The 26,991-nt window shown below is 48.6% G+C and overlaps 1 protein-coding gene across 4 annotated transcripts in view; it reads left to right on the top strand.

Moving 5' to 3' along the window:
- The first annotated feature begins 12,364 nt into the window (after positions 1-12,364).
- Positions 12,365-26,991, top strand: part of BBS5 (Bardet-Biedl syndrome 5) — a 105,334-nt gene continuing 90,707 nt past the window's right edge. For all 4 annotated transcript variants that reach the window (XR_003857368.1, XR_003857369.1, XR_003857367.1 and 1 more), the window contains exons 1-2: positions 12,365-12,514; positions 22,765-22,847. Coding sequence is in view for 1 of the 4 variants with exons in the window: in XM_029605683.1 (XP_029461543.1) it covers positions 12,453-12,514; positions 22,765-22,847 (145 nt within the window). In the remaining 3 variants the exon portion in view is untranslated. The remainder of the gene's footprint in view (positions 12,515-22,764; positions 22,848-26,991) is intronic.

Genomic DNA, 26,991 nt, shown 5'->3' on the forward strand with positions numbered 1-26,991 from the left:
AGCAGGGGACCATCAACGTTACACCTTCCCTGCAGAAAGCAGAGCAGCGCTCTATACCTAGTTCTGCAGAGCCCCCAACTCTTACAACTAGCCACCCTCACTGTGAGTCAAGCCCCCTGCATACCATTCCTATCTGTGTAATGGGCACTCTTTGGGTCACATTGTGGAACTCAACAGCCTGCACTGCTTGGCCACTCACCTCCAGGGCCTGGCTCCTCTTCGTGTTCCCATGGCAATTTTCATTGCTCCTTGCCATGCTCATCTATCTCCTTCCGCATTTTATTTCCCCCCTCGAACCAAGCTGGAACAATCCCTCTGCACTCAGGGTTCTGAACAGGCCAACAATCCCAGCAGTGCTCTCATCTCCCATCTTATGCTAATGCAGACACCATGGGGCTGATGCAATACTTTTGCACAGAAAGCGTGCGCTGAACAGTCAGCGTCCACTTTTTTAATGCACCCCCAGGCACCCCCCTGGGGGCGCCATGCAATATTTAAATAAGGGGGTCTTGCTAACAAGGATGTGCTAGGGTCACTTGTGCACCCCTAGCACCTCCTTGCTAAGGAGAGCCCGAATGCGTTGGCTATCCGCCGGTTAGGAAAACCGACACCGAGTTTATCGGCGTCGGTTTCCCTAAATGCCGCACAACCAGGAGTTCAGGAAACGGATGCTTGTCAATTGAGCGTCCGTTTCCTGCACCTGACTACCGGCATTTGTTTTTTTTTACTTTTTTGTTTTTGGTTGATTTACTTTAGTTTTTCCTCCTACTTAATATCGCAACAATTTTAAGTAGGAGGCAGTACAGAAAAACATTTTTTTCTGCTTTTCTGTACTGGTTTAAGGAGCGTTCAGCTATTAACGCCTGCTCCAGGCAGGCGTTAATTTCTGATTGCTAAATGTGCGTCCTAGATGCATTTTTTTTTTTTTTTGCATAGAGAGTGAATAGCTAATAGCCTCATTCACATGCATTTGCATAAGGGTATTAGTTAGCGTCTCTAGTCCATCTGCGGGTTAACAGTGTGATGGGCTAAGCACATTGTATTGCATCGGCCCTCATGTATGCAAAATTCCTCTATACTTCCATTCTCAGGCAGGCCTGCAGCTCTCTAAATCTGAGTCTCTGGCAGGCTGAAGCAAATGATTCTGCTAGCTTGACTATGGTCTGAACCATGAGGAGCTCCCTAGGTGAAACTAGTTTCAACTGCAACGCATGGCTGCCAGAATCTTTTGTTTGAATCTGACTCTCAGGCTCCTCGAAGTTCACCACAGAGGTAGAAGAGAGGATGCAGGGGGGGAAAGTGAATTCACGCTGCAAATGGTGGCTTAACCCAACAGCTCCAAGCCCCGAATCAGAAAATCCCTCCTGATCTGCAACATCTTAGCACTGCGAGATGAAAAAATCAGCTGCTTACCTCCCAGGAGCTCTAGCATGTTGGCGAGAAGAAAAATCCCTGATTTCAAGCAGTTCTCATTTGAATCCTTGGCAGCGAAAACAATGGGGGAGGCCAAAATCCCAGCGAAAAGGCTCCGCAGTGTAGTAGGTGACCTGATCCACCCAAATCAAACCGGATTTATGCTGGGTAAACTAGCAGCAGACAATATTCGGCGTGTTATAAATCTAATATGGCAAGCCCAGATCACCCAAGTCCTGATGGCTCTCCTTATGATTGATGCCGAGAAGGCTTTTGACCTGGTTCATTGGGATTATCTATTTGCGCTTTTGAATAAATTGGGAATGGGAGGAAACTTCTGTACCTGAATACGTAAACTATACAATAACCCCTCTGCGTGCATAAAGGTCAATGGATCCTATTCAGACATGTTCCCAATTGGGAGGGGAACCAGACAGGGATGCTCACTGTCCCCTCTACTTTTTGCCCTGTATCTTGAACCTTTGGCCTCTAAAATCCGAGCTAATTCTGATATCCAGGACCTAAAAGTAGGGGACCCATAAATCAAACTATCTCTGTTCACGAACGATATCCTGTTCACAGTAACTGTTGTGACCATTGCTGTCCGACGTCTCTGCTCCGCCTACCTTACTTGTTGGCGACTCCCTCCGGGGTTGATGGAAGGCTAGCTGCTGTGGCGTCTCCAGGCCATCTTCCTCCGGCATTCCCGGACCGGCTCCACGCTGCAAGCCGCCATGTTGACCAGATGCCTAAGGGCACGAGCGCGCGCGCGGCCCGACTGATGTACCAGCGTTGGCGTGTACCTCAGGGGCGTCCCCCTGAGATGACGTCATCAGCTCCAGATATTTAAGGTCTCAGTTTTCATTAACAAAATGAGTTAGCAAGGGTTTGCTTCCTCCAGGTCGCTGCGGATGGGATTCGCTTTCCACAAACCTAGCTACTCTGCCTCCTCGGACTTCGCTAGAGGTACCCGCTCCTCAGGGGCCTCGCTCTCTCTTTTTCTTTTCAGGTCGCAGTCCGGAACCGGTACTCGCTCCTCGAGGGCCCACATCCTGGACCAGCTCCTGAATACCACTTCTGCTAAGAAGTCATCGCTGCTTACAATGTTAGTGAGTTTCTATCTATCTCTCAGAGCCTTCCCTGGGACCGGGTACTTGCTCCTCGAGGGCCTACTGCATTCCAACTCCTGGACTGCCTTAAGAGATTATAGTGTGAGTGTTATCACCAAGGACTTGTTCCAAAACTCTGCATATCCTATCTACTCACTTTCTTAGTTTCTCTACAGCTCAGCCACCTTGGGATCGCTGTTCCAATACCTGAGGGACTACAGCCCAGCCAGGCCCTTCCATCTTACTGCCACCTTTGGTGGTTTAATATACTGCTTACTTTGTTGCTTATAACATCAGTGAGTTTCTATCTATCTCTCAGAGTTTTCCCTGGAACCGGGTACTTGCTCCTCAAGGGCCTAATGCATACCAACTCCTGGGCTGCCTCAAGAGACTATTGTGTGAGTGTTACCATCAAGGAATTGTTCATGAACTCTGCATGTCTTGCCTACTCACTTTCTTAGTTTCTCTAAAGCTCAGCCGCCTTGGGATCGCTGTTCCAGTACCTGAGGGACTACAGCCCAGCCGGGCACTTCCAGCTCACTACTGCCACCTCTGGTGGTTTAATATATTGTCTAATAAAAGAACTAGTCTGTGTCTGTCTCCTACACTAAGCCTGACCAGTGGTCCCTCTCGGGAGCTCCCCCGAGGGTGTGGTCACCTGCCACTGGTCCAAGGATCCATCCACAACTATTCTAAATAATAACAGATTGCTATCTCCAGCAACTCCGTTAATAACAGATTGCTATCTCTCAGCTTTAACAACAGAGCTCTAATAACAGATTGCTAATTCCCAGCTTTAACAACAGAGCTTTTAATAACAGTAGCTCATCCAGAATGAGCCCTCAGTGGTCTGATGAAGGAGATAGAAGAGTTTAGCAGGATATTTGGCTATCGACTTAATGCGGAGAAATCTGAATTTTTGAATATTTCTGTACCAGAAGAGTCTGTCCTGAATATTAGGAGTAAATTTCCCTTTAAAATCCAAAAAAAGGAAGTAAAATACCTGGGGGTTAAGCTAGGAGCCAACCTAGACAAATTGTTATGTGGGACTATGGCAAAAAATTGAAACAGATTTACTTAAATGGGAAAGATGTGAGTTATTGTGGCTAGGTCGAATAGCAGCCATAAGAATGAGTGCACTCCCAAGGCTCCCCTATTTATTCCAATCACTTCCTGTGGCAATCTCTACCCGCAGCTATCCTTATGGCAAAGGAAACTAATGCGATTTATTTGGAAGAGACGCAGGCGAATCCTATATTTACCTAAAGAGCAATGAGGTATGGGGGTTCCGTGCCTGGAATGGTATTATGTAGCAGCACAATTGAAAATTATCTTGGATTGGCATAAGGGGGGAGAGGGGAAACGCTGGGTGGCCTTGGAAGAAGCACTTTTGAATGGTATGCCACCGGACAGATTAGTGTGGTTAGCCAGGAACGCCAGAACCTACCACATGCCGTTTCCACCACTGGTAGCTTTAACCTTGAATATCTGGGATAAGTGGAAAGCGCAGCTGGTGGGAGATTGGATATACTTTTATAGAACTCCCATATTTATGAACAGGGAGTTCATACCAGGTGGTTTGGCGCAAAAGAGGGGTAGATGGGAAGGCAAAGGATGCAGCAGACTGGAACAGCTTTGGAATGGAACGCAAGCCAAAACATTTCCAGACCTACAGGACACATTTTGCTTTGATCACACTGATTATTATTTCTACCCACAGATCGGTCATTTTATCTCCCAATCTGCATTGAAAAAAGACCTGCTCCAGGGGAAAACCCTCTTTGAGGGTCTTTGCGATAATGCTAAATCTATTACTAAAGGGGTTTATTTTATTTATTTATTTAAAACATGTTATATACCGGCATTCGTTGTGGACATCATGCCGGTTTACAGTCAACAAGTTAAGTTTGGAAAATTACATTTTAACAGGGAAGTTCAAACTGGGAGGGGGTAACGATAGGCAGCTAAGAAAAGACAGGGTAAACAAAACAAGGATCCTCACGGTCACGAGATGGATTATAACAAAGCATAGTTCCTCAATATGAGAAAAAGGGAGTAGACGTATTGGCACGGGTTGATGACTTTTTATTCTGGGTAAGCTTGGTTGAACAACCATGTTCCAGACTATATCGCATGCTCAATGGGTTTCCAGACTATATCGCATGCTCAATAAAGATCTATCTCCCACTCCCACCCACATACGGAAATGGGAAAGAGACCTGGGCTGTAAACTGGAGGATAAGGGACCAATGCTTCAGTGCGATCAAAGGGTGTTCCATCTCAACTTCTATAACAGAAAATAGTTATAAAATGCTTTATCGATGGCATTTGACCCCTGTGAGGTTATGTAGGTTATATCCCGTGCTAGATGATAGTTGCTGGAGGAATTGCGGTCAGCGTGGTACCTATCTACATATTTGGTGGCTCTGCCCAAAAATTTCACAGTTTTGGGATGGTATAGTGGTATTAGTGCAGGACATATTGGGAGAAAATATAAGTAACGACCCTAAGTTATTTCTATTAAATATAGCGGAAGAAGCTTCTTTAGGGGTTGCCTTGACTCTACAGGTGATAATTGCAGCACACTGTGAGGTGGCTTGCCATTGGGAATCACCTGTGGTCCCTCCCCTACTGAAAGTCACTCAGCAGTTGGCTCGTACCCATTATCTGAATAGGCTCACAGCCCTCAAAAGGAAACAATTGACCAAATTCTATAAGATGTGGCAACCTTATCAGACTTGGTGTCAAAAACAATGAACATAGATATCACTTCCTGAAGGAGAACCCTATTTAGTACTCCTACTCATAGGAGGGATAGTGGGATGGGGGGTGGGGGGTGGGAGATAGGGGGCCGAAATTACTCTGGGATCAAGGGGTGGGGGACAAGAAGACAAAGAAACAAGACAGAACAGTTTGGAACTACATGATAGATATAAAATACATAATGCTTTTGTAATGAAACACACCACTCTCAAAGGTTATTTGTAATTTCTTTATTATATTTAAGCCTAATTATATCACTTTATTATAATGTATACTCTATGGGGTTGAATGCTTATGGGCTGATGATACAGTTGTTGTATTCTTCTATTTTTGGGGTTTGTATCAGTATTGGATGTTGGATGAATAAAAAATTAAAAAGAAAAAAGAAGTCAGAATGTAGTTTTATTTAGTAAATAGTTGTATTTTACCTTTTTAATGCAAGCAGCATTTCAGCACAGCAGGAGTGAGCGAGCCAGACAGGAGGTGTGCTTTGATCAAGTGCACGGCTGCAGACAGGCAGCAGAGGGCCAGCGGCAGGAGTCTCCTGCTGCTTTCAGGAACTCACAGGAGGACACGGGCATTGAGAGGTGTCAGCCTCAGCACAGCCGACCATGTCCAGGCAGGCACCCAGAGCAGGAGAAAAAAACCATGTCCCCGTCCCGACTCTGCAGACAAGTCAAGCTCTGTCTCCAACTCCTCCAGCAGCAGAGCACAGCTAAAGGGAACTTCTACACATATTAAAGGCACACATGATCTGTGAGGCTGGCTTGCACATGCAGCTTGTACACTGCTACAATCAATCTATCGGCACACAGCAGGTGCTGCAGTAGCAACAAAGCATTGATTTAGCTGTTCTAACCAGGGAAGGATTTGACATGGGGACTGCCCAAGCTGCAGTCTGCAGTCAGAGTAGGGCTCTGGGGATGAAAATCTGGACCATTTCCGGTTCTACAGCACTGTGTCTGGCTTCCAGACAGAAATGCCAAAATCTGAACAGTCTGGAAAAAATCCAGAAAGTTGGCAACCCTACTTGTCAACTGTCTTTTATTGCTCAACCAGATTCAAGGGCTGGGAGCCAGGATGGAAACTCTTGAGTTAGTAGGCTCGCTTTGAGTCCTGACAAGAGGTGATGAGCTTTCAAATTGTCAATGGCACACTTTGCTGCAAGGCTTATCAATTGCAGGAGTTTGGCCTCCACAAGCATTTCAACTCAGAGAGTAAACAGTCCCTTTTTAGAAAAGGGCCTGCTCAAACTACACACATAGTGCTCTCCCAGAGATGGGTAGTGAGCTGCTTTTCTATCCTTGCTCACATCACTGCAGAGGACAATCCACAGGAGCTTGGCCACACTAGCGGGTCGATACTCTAAGGCCGCGGTAGAAACAGTGCGGCAGTGTCAGGCGCACCCTCGCTCCCCGCACGCACAGTTCTCTTCACCTACCGCTCGATACTCTCTTCAAATTGCATGCAAATGCATGCCGCGGCTGCGAAGCCTTAGGCAAGCATTAGGCCCGCGCAACCCATTTTACTGTATAGAGCGCCTATACAGTATCCTGGGTTCGCGGGTCTAACGCTTCACAGCCGCGCTGGTATCTGTTATTTCAAATGTACCAGGACAGTTATGTCCCCCGATGCTCAGCAAACTTTCCCCCAGCCCCCGCTTACCTGCCCTGGCCCCGTCCGGTCTCCGGTCCAGCCCATCCGGTCTCCAGTGCAGCCCCAGTCCAGTCTCCTGCAGCCCCGTCCGGTCCCCTCCTCCCGAAGCAAAAAAAAACCAAAAAACGAAAAAGTAGCAAGGCTCGGGCCTGCTACGGTAGTCCCTTCTCCCTTCTCCTCTCCTCCCGATTTCGGCGCTCAAGGCGGCCAGGTGGGCGTGCATTCATCCAGGCAGAGGGAGCCGGCGGTGAAAGCGGCCACTGGCTCCCTCTGCCTGGATGAATGCACGGCCCCTGCTGGCAGTGAATGAATGCCCGTGCGATTTTGGTGCTCAAGGCAGTCACATGCCGTGACGTCGTGACGTCACGGCATGTGACGTCACGGGCATTCATTCACTGCCGGCGGGGGCCATGCATTCATCCAGGCAGAGGGAGCCGGAGGCCGTTTTGGCCGCTGGCTCCCTCTGCCTGGATGAATGCACGCCCACCCGGCCGCCTTGAGCGCCGAAATCGGGAGGAAGGGAGAAGGGAGAAGGGACTACCGTAGCAGGCCCGAGCCTTGCTACTTTTTTTTTTTTTTGCTTCGGGAGGAGGGGACAGGACTGGGGCTGCACCGGAGACCGGACGGGGCCAGGGCAGGTAAGCAATGTTTTTACACTTTTTTTACACCATTTTTTACACTTTATTCCCGTTTTAATTTTCGAACACCACACTAACACCAAGTAGAGGGTGGCGGTAAACTAACAGGTTAAGGCTGCGGCAAAATAGCGGGTTACAAAGGAGATAATCTGAGCGCGCGTCACAGTATCGTAGGGGAATAGCTAATTCCTTCATTATACAGCTAATTCGTTCATTTACATATCATATGCATGCTGCGTGCGGAAAGGGTTATGCGTCTGTTTTAAGAAGCGCTAAGGACGCGTGAAACTGGAGACTGTATCGCTGGATCGCCTTACGCGTCCGAATTGTGAGCTCCCAGCACGTTACAGACGGGAGATCTTCAACCGCACGTTACAGTATCGACCAGTAGGTGAACCATCAGTCTTGTTGCCCTCTCCCAGCTCCCACCCAGTTTACCTACTGGTGGTTGCACAATGCTCCCTTTTTTGGTGGCATTGGCTCTGGTACAGAACCGCCTTCTTTGTTGTAAAACGTGGACCCTTGGGCCGGTCAGGACAGGTGACGGAACGCTGCGGAGGGCCACAGCAAAAGGTCCCGACCGGGAGGCGGCTCGACGGACTTGGGAAGGCTTGGATACCGGAACAAGGTGGAGTCCTATCTGACCAAGGACTCGGCGATGGGAAGGAGGACGGACGACGTTGGGCCCTGTAGCCGGAGGAATCTTCACCCTGGAGACCGGCACTCCCCCGAGAGGAGCTCGTAGGAGCCCGGCCGCTGGGACTTTTGGAGATTCGCCCTGGAAGCTGGAGCCCCCCCAGGAGGAGCCGGTAGGGGCCCAGCCACTGGGACTTAGGAGAATCTTCGGGGCCGGTGAACCCAGGAACCACGGAGCGACGAAGGTCCGAGACGGAGTCCAAGAATAAGTCAAGTCGAAGAGTCAAGAGGCGGAGTCGAGGACGGAGCTGGGTCAGAGCCAAAGGTCAGAGGACGTACCGGAGCCAAAGGGAGAGCCAAGAGCAGAGTCGGGGACGGAAGCAGGTCAGAACCGGAGATCAGAAGACGAAGCCAGAGCCAAGGGAGAAGACGAAGGATGAATCGGGAGACGAGCCGGGTCAAGGTGGTGATCAAGTCAGGAACGCAGCAACTAGAATCAGGAAGCCTGAAGAACCTCGTTGCAAGGCAAGGAAGGCTCCAACTTAAATAGCCCTGCAGCGTCTGATGTCATCAGCAGGGAGGTAGTATTCTCCCACGCTGGCCCCTTTAAATTTGGAGCCCTAGCGCGCACGCGCGGCTAGGGGGCGGGGCCAACCGCGGGAGGACGCCGGCTGCTCCTCCGGAGCGGGAGCGCCGCGTCAGAGGCCTGCACGGGCCCAACGGAGCCGGAGGCGGACCGGACCCAAGTTGGGGGTGAGTGGCGGTCACAGGGCCGACCCGGGATCGCAACATTCTTGATCTCTTTCCTTACTTTCTGCCCAGCACCCCCCTCTTTGCTCCTTGCTCAAAGAGCACTGCATCATCTCTCTCTCTCCCTAGTAAGAGATGTGCTTCATTTAAACATTTCAGTTCGGATCGGGCGCTCTGCGGAAAATTTCGGTTTCCCTCGGTTCATTTTTTTTTTTTCCGGCAATTTTCAACAAAGTGCGTTAGTGCGCACTAATGGGCCTTACTGCATACTAACAACCAGTTAGTGCGCACTATCTCCGCATTAGTGCGCAGTACACCGCCTGAGATAGTGCTCTCTAGCTAGATGTTAATGCGCATTAAGGCTCTTTAGTGCGAACTAACAGGTTAGTTCGTGCACCCTAATAGAACTTACAGCGCACGAAGTATGTAGTAAGAAGCTGTAACCAATGTTAGTGCGCACTAAAAAAATGCTACTTAAAAATTAAAAAGTATCAATTCATGAGTTCATTAGCTAGAAACAGTGTGCACTAATTGGTATTACTGCGCACTAAGAAATATGCAGTGCCCAGTAACTCCGTTAGTGCGCACTAACACGAAATACGAATTTTGCTGAAATTTCGGCAAAAATCACTTCATATATCGGTGCTACCGAACTGTGATGAATTAGACAATATAGTTGACATTGTCTAATTTGTGAAAAACTAATGCACATCCCTAGTCCCTAGCACAGCATTTTCCTCTCCTGTCCGCTCCATGCCTAGCATATCAGGATCAGCCCAATTTCTCTGCCTTCTTTCTGCAGTGCCAGTATCCTCTTTCCACCTGTCTCAATGACCCAGCACACTCCATCTCTCCACCTCATCAATTGCTCAGCACCTTCTCTTTATCTACCCCACCAACCACTCAGCACATTCTCTCTCCACTCCCTCTTGCTCAGATCATAAACCTCTCTGTATCCCCACCCATTCAGCACTCTCTGGTGATCGCACTGCTCCTGCACACTCTCTTGCCACCCTTCACCTTCTCTCCCCGCCCCCCATACACTTAATCAACATTCATTTCCCTCTCTGCCCTCTTAATACAGCAGCTTCTTGTTCAACCACTGCCAAGATGGGCTTTGCCAGCAGTTGAGAGCCTCACACTAGTGGAATTTTGCTGTCCCCCAAACATTTGGCATTCTAGTCAACTGCCTAATGGAAGCACAGGCTCAGACAGCGCAGCAGACCTTATTACATCAGTCCCTATCAGGTCTATCCTGTAAAGTGCGTCCGCGGTTTCCCCGTCCCTAACCGGCTCTCTACTCACTTTCCGGCCGCGTTAGCCCTTCCTGCGATCCCGAATCCCCTTTAACCTATTCCTACCGCGTCCTAAATTCCCCGGGCAACCCCTTCCGCACGCGGCATGTATATTGCATGCAAACGAGCGAATTAGCTATTCCCTAGCATCCCGTAACCCGCGCCCCGACTATCGCTAGTTTTCCCTTCCGTTTGTCGCGCGTTTAACCTGCTAACTTACCGCCTACCCTGACCCCTGCGGTAGAGGCAGGGGTAAGGGTAGGTGGCAAGCTTTCCCCCAGCCCCCGCTCACCTGCCCCGGCCGCGATCATGGGTGCCGGTCTCCGGGGCAGCCCCAGTCCTCTCCCCTCCTCCCAAAAAAACCAAAAGCAAAAAGTAAGTCGCTTCACTGTCAGTGTCTCTTCTTCCCTCCTCCCGGAGCAAGGCTGCTTTTCGCGCCCTGCTCCGGGAGGAGGGGAGAAGAGACACATTGACAGCGGCGAAGCAACTTACTTTTGCATCCCCGACCTGACCCGACTTACTTTTGCAGCCGTCCGGTCATCTGAAGAAGATATCGTGGCTCCTGCCTCCCGGAGAAAGATGGCTGCCAGCACGGGGGAAAGCGGCCCCTGTGCATTCAATTGGCTGCTCAAGACGTGACGTCACGACGTTTGGCGTCACGGCATGTGACGTCACGTCTTGAGCAGCCAATTGAATGCACAGGGGCCGCTTTCCCCCGTGCTGGCAGCCATCTCCTCCGGGAGGCAGGAGCCACGATATCTTCTTTAGATGGCCGGACGGCTGCAAAAGTAAGTCGGGTCAGGTCGGGGATGCAAAAGTAAGTTGCTTCGCCGCTGTGTCTCTTCTCCCCTCCTCCCGGAGCAGGGCGCGAAAAGCAGCCTTGCTCCGGGAGGAGGGAAGAAGAGACCCAGCGGCGAAGCAACTTTTTTTTTTTTGCTTCGCCGCTGTCAGTGTCTCTTTTCCCCTCCCGGAGCAAGAGACTGACAGCGGCGAAGCAAAAAAAAAAAGTTGCTTCGTCGCTGTGTCTCTTCTTCCCTCCTCCCGGAGCAGGGCGCGAAAAGCAGCCTTGCTCCGGGAGGAGGGAAGAAGAGACACTGACAGTGAAGCGACTTACTTTTTGCTTTTGGTTTTTTCGCTTCGAAGCAACTTTTTTTTTTTTGCTTCTGGCAGTCCCGACTTCCTGGTATCTGTCATTTCAAATGACATTTGAAATGACAGATACCAGCATGGCGTGAAGCATTAGGCCCGCGCACCCAGGATACTGTATAGGCGCTCTATCCAGTACAATGGATTGCGCGGGCCTAAGGCTTCACAGACGCAGTTTACATTTACATAAAATTAGTGTTCAGGATCGAGCGGTAGGTGAGCTGCACTGTGCGTGCGGCAACCGCGGGTGCTGCAGGCACTAACGCAACTCTTCCTACCGCTCGGTACTGGATAGACCTGTTTATTAGCAGCATCGCTGAGAAACTTGAGGAAAAATTAGCCAGTTTGCAGACTTGGTGGGTCGCCTGGTTTTTATCTGCTGTCATCTGTTTCTCTTCTTTCCCAGCACTACTCTCCTCTCATCCCCTCAATCCTCTTTCCCCTGCCCCACTCATCCCTCTCATCCCCTCAATCCTCTTTCCCCTGCCCCACTCTAGAATGGTTTCCGTTAGTCCAGTTGAATGCAGGAAAATAAAGATTAACAAACTGAAAAAAATAAAAATATAAGGTGCTACCTTTTTATTGAACAAATGCATTTCTGGATCATGAAAAATGGAATGAGCAGATGACATTTTGCCAGAAAATATATGTGAATCATAAAAAGCATTCCAATAATTGTACAAAAGTTTAGTATTTCCATTCTATCACCCTTCATTCCTTGCTTTTATTTTTTCTTTCTATTGGGCCAAAGCGTAAGGGTTAATGCTTAGGTGATTATGCGGCCCGATGTTGATTTTGGCGGGTTCTGCTGCCTAAACCGTCTCCAGAATCCACAGATGAGAATTTTCCTTACTTGACCCAGTGAAAGGCTTTAGATGGCGTAGGGGGCGGGGTGAGCGTGACGTATCCACATCCCGTGTAGTGCTAGCGAGATGTGGAAGAGGAGGAAGAGGCGTGTCCTCTGCCGCGCGCTGTACTCTGGTTGCCAGGGTAACGGGCTCTGTCTGGGCTAAGCCTCAAGCTCGCGACGGTGGAAAGGCTGCGGAATGTTGTCGGTGTTAGACGCGCTATGGGAGGACAGAGATGTCCGCTTCGATATATCACCTCAGTGAGTATTCGTTCGGTTTTTGTTGTGGGAAAGTTGCAGACCGAATTGCATGTGCGTCCAATTGGGCCCTGAAGACAGTAGTACAGAAAATTCCGCTTTACTGCAGAGGCAGCTCTTTACTCTGCCACTTCTTTTCTATCTCAGAGCTGCCAATGTCAATTTTCTCCCGCTTTCTATTTTATTGCGGACGAGGTCGGGGTGAGGTGGAGTGGCAGAGATAAGGCCCCTTGGGAGGGGGAGATGTCTTGGTGTCCCGATTGATGCCTGGGAGGACAGAGACAACTGCAATGGGGCTGGGGAAGTAGAGGAGAATGAAAAGGCTGGTGGGGAGCGAGGAGAAGAAAGTGGTGGTGACGGGAGGGGGAGGCTGTACTTTGGTGGGAAGGAGAGAGTTGAGTGGCATAGGCAATTTTCAAAGGCATTTTCGTGAATGGCCTGTTATAAAACTGGCTGCCTAATAATGTGGATAAATTTGTATACATATGTCTTGTATGTGCATAAATTTACCTGAACTGAGTTGGGGAGGGGTTCACAATTCTAGGTGCATAAAATTTCAAGAAACATTTGCATGCATCCAATAGTGGGTGTAATTGTGTGCGGGTAGTGTTGGTTGGTAATTTTTAAAGCAAACTTAGGTGTGTTAGGCCCATTTTGAATTTGGTGCTGCAGTCTGCAGAAGGAAACTGATTCCTTTCTACTGGTGAAGATCTGGAAGGTTTAAAAGAGGTTTGGATAAGTTCCTGCAGGAAAAATCCATAATATATTATTTGCCAGGTGGATTAAAGATAGCTATTGCTATCTCTGGGACTGAGTATGATGAAATAGATCTATTTTAGGGATATGCCAGGTTCTTGCGACCTGGATTGGCTACTGTTGGAGCAGAATGCTGGGCTCGATGGACCTTGGTCTGATCTAGCATGGCAATTCTTATGTTCTTACGGGAGGCCTATTTCACAGGTGTGTATGGGAGTGAGGATTTTGAGGGTTCGGAGGTCCAACATTCGGAGGTGGGTTTAAGTGGCCAAAGAAACTTGAGTCTCACTTTGGGGGGGGGAGAATTAGTTTGCACTAAGCAACCCTCACACTTGACTAGTTAGTATCAGGAAACATTTTTATGCAGAGTGCATCAACATTATCCTGGCTGCATTGACAAGTGCAGCAATGGTAATACTGCCAGACTTTGCATCTCATTAGTTTTGTACATCTGGTGTTTACAACCTGATTTTCAAAAAGATTTATGCACGTAAATGGACTTTAGAAAATTGACCAGGAGGTTGTGCATGTAAAAGTACATGCAGTAACAATTTTACATATACTTTTTTGTGCACTAGAAAGAAGTGTTCCAGGGGAGCAGGCGGACTGGGACAGGGAAACCATTTACTGCATACTTTCGATTTCTTAGCATACAGGCAGGTGAATCAAAAACCAGTGGGTTATGCACCTTACCAGCAGATGGAGATGGTGCAAAGTTGGCATCACAGTATATATACCCCTACAGTAACATCTGCCCACCAGTATTCTCCATCTCCAGCAGATCGTGGACATGCATCTCCCTACTGGGGATTGCTTTACGTTTAGAAGGAGAAAAGAAGAATGAAATTTAATTTGCCCCACTCTCCTGTGGTGATACCTTATGGTCCCCCCATCAGTTGAGAATTCCTGAGGTAATTTCCATGGTCCCTCAGATGAGTGCCTTGGTCTGGTAGCTGGCTTTTCAACTGGTATGGACTTAGCTGTTTAAAAACAACCCCCCCCCCCCCCCAAAAAAAAAAAAAAAAAAACAGCTGAAAGGCAAGCAGGTGCAGGAAGCAGAGCACGGTGGTGAAGGTTTCTGCCCTCTTCCCCCCCCAGCCAGAGACCGACCTTGTACGCAGCCGGCACAGGCTGAGCTCAGGAAAAGGATAATTAAAAAAAAAATTATAAAGAGAAGGAGAGTTGAGTAGGGATTCCCCCCTCCCGGTCTCCGTGCTCGGCACGAAATCCGACAGTCGTTTCTGTCTCTGGTGGAGTTCTGGGGACAGGGGCAGCCTGGTGGGTTGAGCAGCCCTTGCAACTATGCTCCGCTCCAAGGCTCGTCTGATTCGCCGCATGGTAGGCTGCGGCGGCATTTTTGTGCGCCACAGACTGCCTTCTTCAGTTTCCATCAGATTGTGCTTGTGCGCTTGACTATGCGGCACATTGTGCGTTTGGTTGTGCGCCTAGTTGGACACAATACCTGAGCATCCTGGAGAGCTCAGTTTGGGCACTTATATAGGCACAGTGTTGTGTGCCTTCTTTGTGAGTGCCTAATTTTTTTGGTGCACTATTGTCAAGACACCTGTTTGGGCATATTGGCAGACTAATGGCGCCCATAGCAAAGAAGCCTAAGTTCCTTGCCCTGTGTGTTGCTTGTCATACACGGGCATCTCAACCTGGAGTTCCTTCTAATTTGTGTCAGCACTGTTTGGAGGCTCAGGGAGAATTACCCCTTTCTGATTTTACCAAGCCTAGTTCTTCCCAGCCTGGTGCGGGAATGGAAAAAGAGCTGTCAGAAGGGTCGCCTGATTTTGGAGTTCCCCTAACTGGTTCTTCAGCTGGGGAAGGTAGTTCATTGGGTACAGGACAGTTGACCCCTGGTTTAGACATGGATCCTTCTGCCTTCTCTTGGGTAAAATGTTTTTCAAGGACTGCACTCCTTCCTTCAGGTACAGCCCCAACCCCAGCCCCAGCCAATCTTAACAATTCAGGGTTGCAAGCGGTGAAACCCTCATGCCTGGTGCTACGGGTAAGTGTTGGGCTACACCTGGAGCTGATCTTCCCGAGAGGGACCCAGATGGCACGGATGATGGGACTGATCCTTAATCCCTGGAGGATGGGAAAATTCCTCTGGGATTGGAGCCGTATAGAGCTATGTCAAGGTTCTTTCACAGAGATGAGTTACCGGCTCTGATTTCCCAGACATTGAAGATGCTGGGAGTACCTGGGACCGAATCCATGTCTAAGCCAAAGAAAGATCCCATTTTGATTTCCTTGCTTAAAGCCTCATACTTCTTCCCTATTATGGAGGCCATTCAAGAATTAATTGATCTTGAATGGGGTGCCCCAGAAGCTAATTTTAAAAGGGGACGAAACTTGGATGGACTATACCCCTTGGATCCAGTTGCAAGAGAGCAATTGCGTTTTGCAAAGGTGGATGTGCTTGTATGTGCTGTTATCAAGCGAACGACTATTCCCATAGAAGGGGGAGCGGCCTTGAAGGATGCACCGGATAAGAGAATTGATGCTATCCTTAAGCAGGCCTTTGAAGCAATGGTAATGAATTTGCAGATAGCTTCCTGTTGTTACCTGGTGGCTCGCTCTTGTTTATTGCTCTCTCAGGAGATCAGTGAATCTGATGTAAATTCCAGGGCAGTGATGGAACTAGCAGCCGCCTTTTTGGCAGATGCAGGCTAAGCATAGACTTATGGCTGAGGAATTGGTCAGCCAGTATAACCTCAAAACCTAACCTTATGCAGTTTCCCTTTAAATGCTCGCTCTTATTTGGGAGTGAGCTGGAGAAAATGGCCAGTAAGTAGAGTGAGTCCCTGGTTCCTCGATTACTAGAGGATTAGAGACTGGTGCCATGGTCCTTCAACACGAGAGGTCGTACTAGAGGGTTCAGACGTTTTCAACCCCTATAGAGGAGCAGCTTTTCAGAGGTCTCGAGATCTCAGACCTTTCATCCCAGGCAGGCCAAACTGTTGCAGAGGTGGACCCTTAGCCCGAGGGGAGGCGGAGCAGAATGGGAAGCGGAGGCCGAATGGAGCTTCGCCAATACCAGCCCTTGTTCCCCGCAGGTTGAGCCCTTGGGTACCGGGGCCGGCTGGTCTTAGGCGGGCCTCAGCGTGGTTCATCCCGTGAAGGATGCTCAAGGTAGGGGGCCAGGAAGCAACGGAGACTCAGAGTCCAAAGAAGCTGAGTTCAAGACAGGGCCTGGATCCAGAAGCCCAGACAGGCTGAAGCAGGCTAGAGGCCAGGAACACATTAAGTCCGGGCTTGTAAATAGGCAAAAGCCTAAGAAAGTCCACGTAATCAGCTGGAGGCAAAGTCAGGTCCAAGCTGAAGTCAGGGCAGGCAGCTGGAGATAAGGTCAAGGAACAAGTGAAGGTCAAAGCCAGGAATCCGTCCAAAGCGTGGTCAGGAACAAGCTAGGGTCAAAGACAGGAATCCATCCAAAGCGTGGTCAGGAACAAGCTAGGGTCAAAGCCAGAATCCGTCCAAAGCATGGTCAGGAACAAACGAAGGTCAAAGCCAGGAATCCGTACAAAGGGGAATCAGGAACAGGAAACTGGAACTGAAGCGCAGGACTGGAACAGATCAGGTACAGGAGCAGGAACACGAACGAGTAGCAATTAAGCACACGACTGGAAGTCTGGCGACCTGTTGCCAAGGCAAAGACCGGATGGAGCCTGCCTTAAATAGCAGGGCTGGAGACATCATCTGGGGCCGTGGGAAGGTTTCCCTCCGCAGCCCCTTTAAAGTCGGGGGAGGTGCATGAGCCTAAGGCAGACAGACTGGAACTTCGTGGTGGCGGCGTCTCCCCTCAGCGCACGTGGGGAGACCCAACTGGGACTGGAGGAGGCAGAGGAGCTGCCGGAGGAACCTGGGAGCATAGCCTGGATATGCGACACAAACGGGGTGCAAGCTCAGATAGTGGAGCACCCTGAGCCTCTCAATGAAGGTGTGTTGACCTATGTCTAGGATCAGGAGATAGGAGGTAGCCTCTCACTTTTTTTTTATCAGAGATGGGTCGAGATCACAACAGACCAGTGGGTGCTGGAGGTGGTAAGGGATGGCTATGCGGTGGAGTTTCACAGTTTTCCTCGGGATGTGTTCTTGATTTCTCCCTGCAACTTTCCACAGAAGAAACAGGCAGTGGAGGTTACTTTGTCAAGACTCATTCAGCCTGCAGGCTGTGGTTCTGGTGCCCATGTCTCAAGAAAATATGGTCCAATATTCCATCTATTTCATGGTACCCAAGAAGGCGGACTCTTTGTCCCATCCTGAATCTCAAAGGAGTCAACCATTATTTGTGTGTGACTTGTTTTCGCATGGAAACCTTGTGCTCAGTGTTAATGGCAGTATAGCTGGGGGAGTTCCTGACATCTCTGAATCTGTCAGAGGCATACCTGCATGTTCCCATCTGATTGGTGCATAAATCATTCCTGCGTGTTGCGGTTTTGGGATGTCATTATCAGTTTAAAGCGCTACCTTTTGGTTTAGCCACCACACCCAGAACTTTTTCCAAGGTTAGGGTGGTGGTGGCGGCGGAGTTGAGAAAAGATGGGATCCTGTTACACCCGTACTTGGATGACTGGATGATTTGGACCACGAATGTGGAAGAGAGTCTACGGGTTTTGCGCAAGATGATGATCTTGTTGCAGGAGCTAGGTTAGGTCGTGAACCTGGCTAAGAGCAGTCTTCAGCCATCTCAGTCGCTAGAGTATCTCGATGTTCAGTTCGACATGAAATAGGGCAGGGTGTTCCTGCCGGAGGCCGTATTCAGAAGCTGATGGCGCAAGTGTGTCTGTTGATGAACACAATACTCCCGACAATGTGGTCATATGTTTAGGTGCTTGGATTGATGGCGGAAACCCTAGAGGTGGTGCCGTGGGCGAAGATGCATATGCTTCCTCTTCAGCGCACTCTGCTGTCTAGTTGTAGCCCACAGTCTCAAAACTATTCGATTTGGCTCCACCTGCCGATGGAGGTCTGCTCTCAACTACAGTGGTGGTTAAAAGTGGATCATCTAAGAAAGGGGGTTTCCATAAGTTCACCGGACTAGCTAGTACTCACAACAGATGCGAGCTTTCAGGGTTGGGGAACTTACTGTCAGGAGCTGACAGCGCAAGGGCGCTGGAGTGCAGAAGAGTCTCTCTGGAACATCAATCAGCTGGAAACCCATGCAGTCTGGTTGGCATGCTTGTGATTCAGTGACAGATTGCAGGGTTGAGCGGTTTGGATAATGTCGGACAATGCAATGACGATGGCTTACATCGATCGGCAGGGAGGAACCAAGAGCCAACAAGTGTCACAAGAAATAGCCCAACTTATGGAATGGGTGGAAGTTCATCTTTAGGAGATCTCAGCCTCGCACATTGCAGGAAAAGACAATGTAAGAGCAGACTTTTTCAGCAGACACAGTCTGGATCCAGGAGAATGGGAATTATCAAACGAGGCATTTCAGTTGATAGTGGATTGCTGGGGCCTTCCATTTCTGGACCTGCTGGTGACTTCTCACAGTACAAAAATTCCTCAATTCTTCAGTCGCAGGAGAGATCCAAAGTCTTTGGGTATCGATTCCCTCATGCAGGAGTGGCCGGAGGGCAAGCTGCTTATACCTTTCCGCCATGGCCCATGTTGGGCAGAATGATTCAGAGGGTCGAGAGGCACAGGGGGTTGGTGCTTCTGGTGGCAACAGATTGGCCCAGGAGACCATGATATGCAGATCTGTGAAGGCATCTGGTGGACTCTCCCCTCCAGTTTCCGGTGCACAGGGATCTGCTACAGCAGGGGCCTGTTCTTCACAAAGAACCAAATTGATTTTATCTTACAGTATGGCCCTTGAGAGGGTTCAGTTGCTAAAGTGTGGATATTCTACTGCAGTGATTGCCCTCTTGCTTCGAGCGAGAAAATTCTCAACTTCCTTAGCCTAAGTGCGGGCTTGTTGAGTGTTTGAGGCTTGGTTGAAGATAGAGTCATTCTTCCTTGTTTGGTTAAGATCCTGTTCATTTTAGAATTTTTCCAGGATGGATTAAGTAAAGGGTTGGCCCTTAATTCCTTAAAGGTACAGATGGCGGCTCTTGCCTGTTTTTCTCAGATCAGATGAATGGTAAGCCTGTTTCTTGAAAGGAGTAAAGCATTTTCGTCCTCCCTTGCGGTTACCGGTGACCTTGCGGAGTCTTAATCTAGTTTTGGATATTTTAGCAGGTCCTACTTTTCGACCGATACGTAACCTTTCCTTGAGGCTAATGACCTTAAAAACAGTGTTTCTTCTGGCAATTTGTTCTGCGCAACAAGTATCCGAACTTCAGGCCTTGTCTTGCTGGGAGCTGTTTCTACGAGCGACATCCAGGGGCGATACAGCTGTGTACTTTTCCTTCCTTCCTTTCTGCCAAAAGTGGTCTCGGATTTTCACATGAATTAGTCTATTTCCCTGCCGTCTCTGGATAGGGCAAGAGATGCAAAGGAATATTGCCTGTTACGGCCCTTGGATGTCAAAAGGTTTATCTTGAGGTATTTAAAAGTTTCTAAACCTCTCAGAAAGATAGACCAGCTGTTTATACTCCATAGTGGGAATAAACAGGACATGTTTCACAGTTCTGGTGTCCAAGGTTCTCCTGATATAGAGAAATAATTGGTCTCTTCTCCTCTGTATGAATCACAGTCTCCTATAAAGTTGCCAAAATCATCCCATGGCTGTAGACTCCACGTGTTGCTTAGGCCTGACTTTTTGATTCAATAAGTGTGCATAGGAGTAGGCCTCAAGTTTATAATGCACATCCTTAATTAGGGTCTTTGGCATTTCTCCTACACTACCGTTAGGTAGGGGAAGGGGCACTGGAGTGGTTAGAGACAGGTTAAGAAAAGAGACCGAGGTATGAAGGAAGGGAAAGGAAAATTGAAATAACATTTTGTGCTGGAGCAGGTAGTGATGTTGGCTTGTCCTACTTTCAGCTGAAGGAGATGTGTCTTAGTAACTTTTTGTCAGAGATGGGTCGAGATCACAACAGACCAGTGGGTGCTGGAGGTGGTAAGGGATGGCTATGCGGTGGAGTTTCACAGTGTTCTTGGGATGTGTTCTTGATTTCTCCCTGCAACTTTCCACAGAAGAAACAGGCAGTGGAGATTACTTTGTCAAGACTCATTCAGCCTGCAGGCTGTGGTTCTGATGCCCACGTCTCATGAAAATATGGGCCAATATTCCATCTATTTCGTGGTACCCAAGAAGGAGGACTTTTTTTTTGTCCCATCCTGAATCTCAAAGGAGTCAACCATTATTTGTGTGTGACTTGTTTTCGCATGGAAACCTTGTGCTCAGTGGGACTGGCCTGGTGTGAGCCCTCCAGTCTAGTGATCCTCATGTGCTTCACACCTGATGCCTCAACCTGGGGAAGAAGGTATGATTTCCCTTCCTTCACCCCAGGAAAACCCAAAAAAACAGATGGGACTGTAAGCAGGGCTGGCAGTATTTACAAATATATATACAGGTTTTATTAGACTGTATGATTGCATACATTTCTGCATGAATATATTCATTTCTACAGGATATCAAACAGTACATTCATCTACTTGTGGTCATTGGTCTCAGACTGCACAACTATATACATTTCTACAGGATATCAACTGGCACATTTTGGCTATTTGGGGGTGTAAGTCCTTACAAGATAATCACCATATAGAAAAGAATGAATCTCTTTCATTCCCCTTGATCCAATAGTTACCCTCCCCCCTTTTTCCTTCCCACTGTACCCCAAATCTCACCCATACAAAGAAATGCAACTGAGCTAGTGGGTACTGCTGGTCAGGGGTGGACTGCAGGAAAATATCAACCTGGGGGATTTTTTCTAAACCGACCTACTGAGTATCTGACTTTCTCATGCACTATGCAGCATGTGCTTCAACAGCTCCAAAAGCACACCAAGATAATCATTGAGAGGTATCATCACATCACTTGGAGCCTGGCAAAACCGAGACAAAAATATCTCCCAACATAAATTTCAAGTTTTTCCTAAACAGTTAAGTAGAGCACATCCTAGACCCAGGGTGAATAAACGGAGTTGCAGTCCCACTTCTGTCCATTCATTCAATCAGTCCTCCCCTCCCCCACAAATTTGGTTACATCTCCTATATCAATATCTTGGATTCCTGGTCTGGTGTTAGTCTTCTGCCAACCAATCAGTTCAAGTAATGAGACAACCATACTGCCAGCAAGTGGTTCAGATGCACACAATCAGACATAGACAAAGACACATACACACACACACACACACACACCCACACACAAAGACATTTACTGTTGTGCTGCTGCTCATTTGCTCATTCAGTGAGTACTCCCTGCCCCAGCACTGCCGCATCATTGTGTAAAGGTTGATACTTGCTGCTAGCCCTTCTTCAACCTGCAGCAGCTGGTTCCCTTCTAGGAACTCTCTCACATTCCAGGAGACTTACTGGTTCCACAGCCACCTGACCATTTCAGAGCTTAGCCAAGCCTTCACAGACAGAAGCCTCGTTAACCTTGCACAAGAACTCTTTTTGCCTCACCCCCCTCTTGTTCTGACAGTAGATTGCCTCCACTTCTCAGGGCCTTCCCCACTCCAGCACATTTTCATTGACTGTGTACTACCCAGAGTCCGCTGCTTTTATGGTTCCTTAGGCCAGTGTTTTCTAATTTTTTCACACCTAAAGCAAACCTATATTAACAAAAATGTTGTAAGGCACACTAACCTCCACAGAGGACACACAAGCCGATTCAGTAAAGTCCGTGGGAGAGCGGGCAAATGCCTTTGCATTTTGAGGGCGCTATTAGGTTCGACGGGTTGGATGCACATTTTCCGCCCCTTACTGAATAAGGGATAAGGGAAAACGCGCGTCCAATGACAGGTTAACAGTGTGCTCCGTCGGAGCGCACTGTACTGTATCGGCCTGACAGTGCAGACATGGAGAGGACTTATGTGGCCAAAAGGGCTAGGAATCCACTGAAAGCCCACCAGTCTCTCTTCCAAAACAGAAGAGAGGGGGCAAAGACACATATGAACCTGTCAGTGTATCAGCTCACAAGGAAGAAGGAAGAAATTAGTGTGGTGTGAGCAACAGGCTCAGTTAGTTACCTTGGCTGATGCATATGGCTGACAGAGCTCTTTTGCTACTGTTCCCAGCACTCAAAATAAGTCAGATCCAGTGTTCCTTGCATACCCTAACCATCTTACTCAGTCTGTCCCATGCAAATCCCCTAAACTGAAATTGACTCATCTCATCAATAGTTTTTTGATCACCTTCACAGTAGGGGGTCTGATAACCTTTTTAGTTTTCCTCTGATTTCTAGGCTGGTGGCTTATGTTATATTGTCTCTTTCCTGCAATTCATTTCAATGGTAGCATGTTCTTTCTTCTTCATCCCTTCCTGGGAGGGGAGTTTCACTGGATACTTAGTTGTATCCATAGGACTCTGATTCTGAAGCACAAAAGTTCTCATGTAAATTTGTAATTTAAAGCCTTTCTTTTTTATTTTAGGCAAATGAAAACAAGAGCAGGAGAGACTCTTATAGACTGTTTGGATTCAATAGAAGATACAAAAGGAAACAACGGTGACAGAGGTAATTATAAAAACAAAAACTTTGTATCATTTTCTCTTTCTCTGTGTGCAGTCTTGTAGCTCCATTGGTCCTGGAAAAACTGAAATCCTTGTAGGCTGTGATACTTTTTAAAAGACCAACAAAAACGATGCTGCAGTACATGAACTTAAGAGACCACACAAGTTTCTTTTTCAGATGAGTACATTATCTCAAGCCAATGCAATAATATGCGCCCAGCCCAGCGCACAGATTAACGTGTGGCTGGATGTGCGTTTTGGAAGTGCTAGACTAACTCCCGATACAATAAGGGGATTTGCGTGACCAAAGAAATGCATAGCTAATAGCACTCATTACATGTAAATTCCATGTAGATGAGGCTATTAGCTATTACCCCCAATGCAGAAAGTCTCTGAGTGTCTAATGTGCACTTTTTAATGAGGCAAAATTAACTGCAGCCCCGGAGCTCGGCACTTTACGTCACCACGCTAGCCTCACCCCCACTTCGTTTTTTGGCGTGCTTTACCTGATTTAACTCATACACTTCGCTGCAGACAGTCTGCAGACAGACACGTTGTTTAAGATCGGGCTTTATAAGGTATGTTCTCTGTTTTTTCACCTTGCACATAATGTTTTTGTCTTTCTGCAAGATAGTGCTTCATCGTTCATCACCTTCTTTGACTATCTGCAGATTTCTGCTACTTTGGTTCCCTGACCACATTAACAGCATTTTGTTACTTTGTATATCTAATTCCTGAACATACCCAGATCAGTTCAGAAAAGTGGGTTTTGTATCCCTACCAGCAGGTGAAGTCAGAGAACAATTAGAACTTTGGTACTGCTACATAACGAGAGTGCCACCTGCAGTCACTCAGTATTTCTCTGACTCCAGCGGGTGGTACAGATGCACACCTGCAGTCTTTAGTTATATTTTTTATTTAGTTAGTTTGAATTTAATTTTTTGGTTTACGATCGCTTCCTGAGGTGTTAGGCGCCTTCGTGGGCCATCCCTCAGTAGAAGCCGGGCGTCTGGGGAATTGGATATTCCTGTCGGGGTTTCGCCCGCCACAGTTCGGTGTCCGACGACCAGGGGCTCCTGGCTACTCGCCACCGTCTCTGCTACAGCTGCTCCCTTGTCTCCTGCAACAGCTTTTCTCTGTGTCTTGGTAAAGTTTAATTTAAAAAAAAAAAAAAAAAAAGCTGTTTTCACTGCGGCTGACTGACAGTCTTCAGTGCTGAGGTAAGGAGAGGTGCAGGAGGGACTGGGTCTTTTAAGGCCTGCCGGGGAAGCTGTCAGCAGTGTTCCCCTCAGCTCCCGGGGCTCCGGGTCGTTTTCTGAGGGCAAGGGTGAGTTTTTCTCCGTGTGCCTCGTTTACTCACCACTTCCCTGCTGGGGGCCTTGCGATTTACTATAGACAGGCTCCTTTCCCGCGGCACGGCTGCGTGCGGTTTTTTCTCCTCGGTCGGTAATCTCTTAGCCCGCAGCACGAAAAGTTTGTTTTTTCTGGTCCTGCCTGACTGAAATTTTCTCTGCATCGCGGCTCCGAGTGTTTCTTTTTTTATTCACGCCCTTTTCTATTTCACTTCAGACTATCAGTGCGCTGCTGCAGATGGGACCGAAAACAGAATCTCAGGCCTGCCGCGCGTGTGGGTCACGCGGACAGGCATTAGATGCAGCCTCCTTATGCGCAGTGTGTTCCCCGGGGTTAGAGGGCTCTTCAGGGCTTCTTGCCTCCTCCCTCGGGGAGGGAATGTCTGTCTCAGCTTCGCGGGAAGAGGATTCTCCGCCTGTTCTAGCCCCAGTGAGGGAAGATCGCACCGGGGGAACTGATGATATCACCCCAGCCGACTCTCCAGTGGGGGAGAGGGAACCGGAGGGGTTTCTCCAGAATTTGTCCTCCTTATGCACCAGGCTTTCCTGGCAAGGAAACGCTCGGCAGTAAAGCGGCCCGGTCTCCTGGGGGCAGGATTCTCCCCAGGGTACACGAGTTCCGACCCCGGGTCTGGGGCGAGGCCAGCTTCTCGGGTAGTAGGGGCGGCAGACCCGGATCCACGGCCGGATCCGGCTGATGTGGATACTGATGATCCGGATGAGCCCGATGACCCTCCTGCAGAGGAGGATGACCCAGCATGGTGCGTTTGTTCAAGCGGGATGAGTTAAGACCCCTTATTTCCCAGGTCCTTGAAGTTCTGGGACTTAAGGTTTCTCAAGAAGAGTCTGACCACGAGGGTGTCAATCTAGTCCTCGATGGCATTAGGGGTCCCACAACATCTTTTCCTCTGCCTAAGAAGATTCGCAAACTAGTGACCCGGGAGTGGGAGACTCCGGATTTCAGCTTAGAGGTGGGCAGAGCTATGGCGAAACTGTACCCATTATCGTCTGATGTTTTGGATTTACTGAGGATTCCAAAGGTGGACGCCGCGGTCTCAGCAGTCATGAAAAAGACCACTATTCCGGTTGCTGGGGTGGCTGCCCTTAAGGATATGCAGGACCGCAAGCTGGAGATCCAGTTGAAGTGAGCATTTGAGGTTCTTCGCTAAGCCTTCGGGCGACGGTTTGCTCTAGCCTAATGCAGAAAGCCTGTCTGTGTTGGGTCCAGGATTCAGCTGCTGGGGCTGGTACGGGCGACAGTGGGGCTCTGCAGTCCGCCCGCCTTGAAGCAGGCATTGCTTATGTTGCAGATGCTTTGTATGATCTGGTGAGGACCTCGGCAAGAGGTATGGTGTCCTTGGTGTCAGCGCGGCGTCTCCTCTGGGTGCGAAATTGGGCGGCGGATTTATCCTCCAATTCCCAGCTTTGTAATCTACCCTTTAAGGGCAAGCTCCTGTTTGGGGAGGATCTGGATCAGCTAGTAAAGCTGCTTGCCGAATCCAAGGGCAATTGGTTGCCGGAAGATAAAAGATCTTCTAAGAAAGTCTTCCCTCCTCGAGCTAGGTTTTGGGACTCTCACCGCTTCAGAGCGGGTAGATATGCATTGCTCTGGTACTGGCAAAAAAACAAGTTCTACTGACATGGAACTCTGATCTGCTACACACCTCACAAGCATGGGAAAGTTCCATGCAACAAACAGCGCAAATGGAACTCTTACGAAAAAAACTCCATTTCTCACCCAAAAACTCAAATTGCTCTACATAGTTATTTCCGGTTGTGGGAACGAACTCTTAATCTCTTATAAAGGCTATAAAGCTCTGGCTCCTACTGTCTAGGCCATCTGGGTGTGTGTAGTATGAATGTGGTATGTGTGTGTATGGTCTGTGTTTATGGGGAGGGGGAAAGGGGGTTTCTACAATAATGTAAAATAGATCTCGGGGAATGCATTAAGTTGTAGCCTGTTATACCGACAACTTTGGCTGTATTTTAACTTATATGTCATTTAGTTAGCTGTATACTATGCTTATGTTGGTCATTGCTCTGGTTCCAATAAAAGATACATGTTAATAGAATAAAAACAACTTTTGCTATGTCAGTATGGCTTCTGTGCCTGTAGATGTTGCACGTAATCTGATACACCCCCATCTCAGTGGATTTATCCTATTGGTGTGTTCTTGATCTCCACTTTGTTTGGTGGTCCTTGCTTAAAAATGCCATATCTTAACGTCCAGTCATGAATCAAGAATAACTGGTTTATGCATTCCTACCAGCAGATGGAGATGAACCACCAGCTTTGATTTCCCAGACCTTGACAATGCTTGGAGTTCTTGGGGCAGGTTCTATGTCTGAGCCAAAGAGAAATCCCATTTTCCCTGTACGTACCAGGATCAGTCCAGGACACCTGGGTTGTGACTCCGCACCAGTAGATGGAGACAGACTAAAACTTGTGGGCGGAGCCTTATATGCCCCTGTGCCAGTCACAGCCCCTCAGTCTTACTCTGTCTCCAGTAGATGGTGCAGGTCCGGTCACAGCCCTGCCTGACCTGATTCTGGTGGTTAGTCAGGTTTGAATTTTGAGTTAGTTTTTGTTAGGCCTAGTTGTTTTTATGACCAATTTGGGGTTTGTTTTTTAATCCTTAGTCCCGGGTGCCCTGCCTCCCAGGGGAGTTGAGAGGTCCTGAGGGGACTACCCTCCCCCGGTTGAGGCCGCTGCCAGGGTCGAGGACCCGGCTGGGCTAGTGGCAGCGTCAGGGGTGACACCGGGGAGCCCGGTTCACTCACCCCTGCAGGACTAGG

This window comes from Rhinatrema bivittatum, chromosome 6 (genome assembly GCF_901001135.1).
Source record: "Rhinatrema bivittatum chromosome 6, aRhiBiv1.1, whole genome shotgun sequence".
NCBI classification, from domain to species: Eukaryota; Metazoa; Chordata; class Amphibia; order Gymnophiona; family Rhinatrematidae; genus Rhinatrema; species Rhinatrema bivittatum.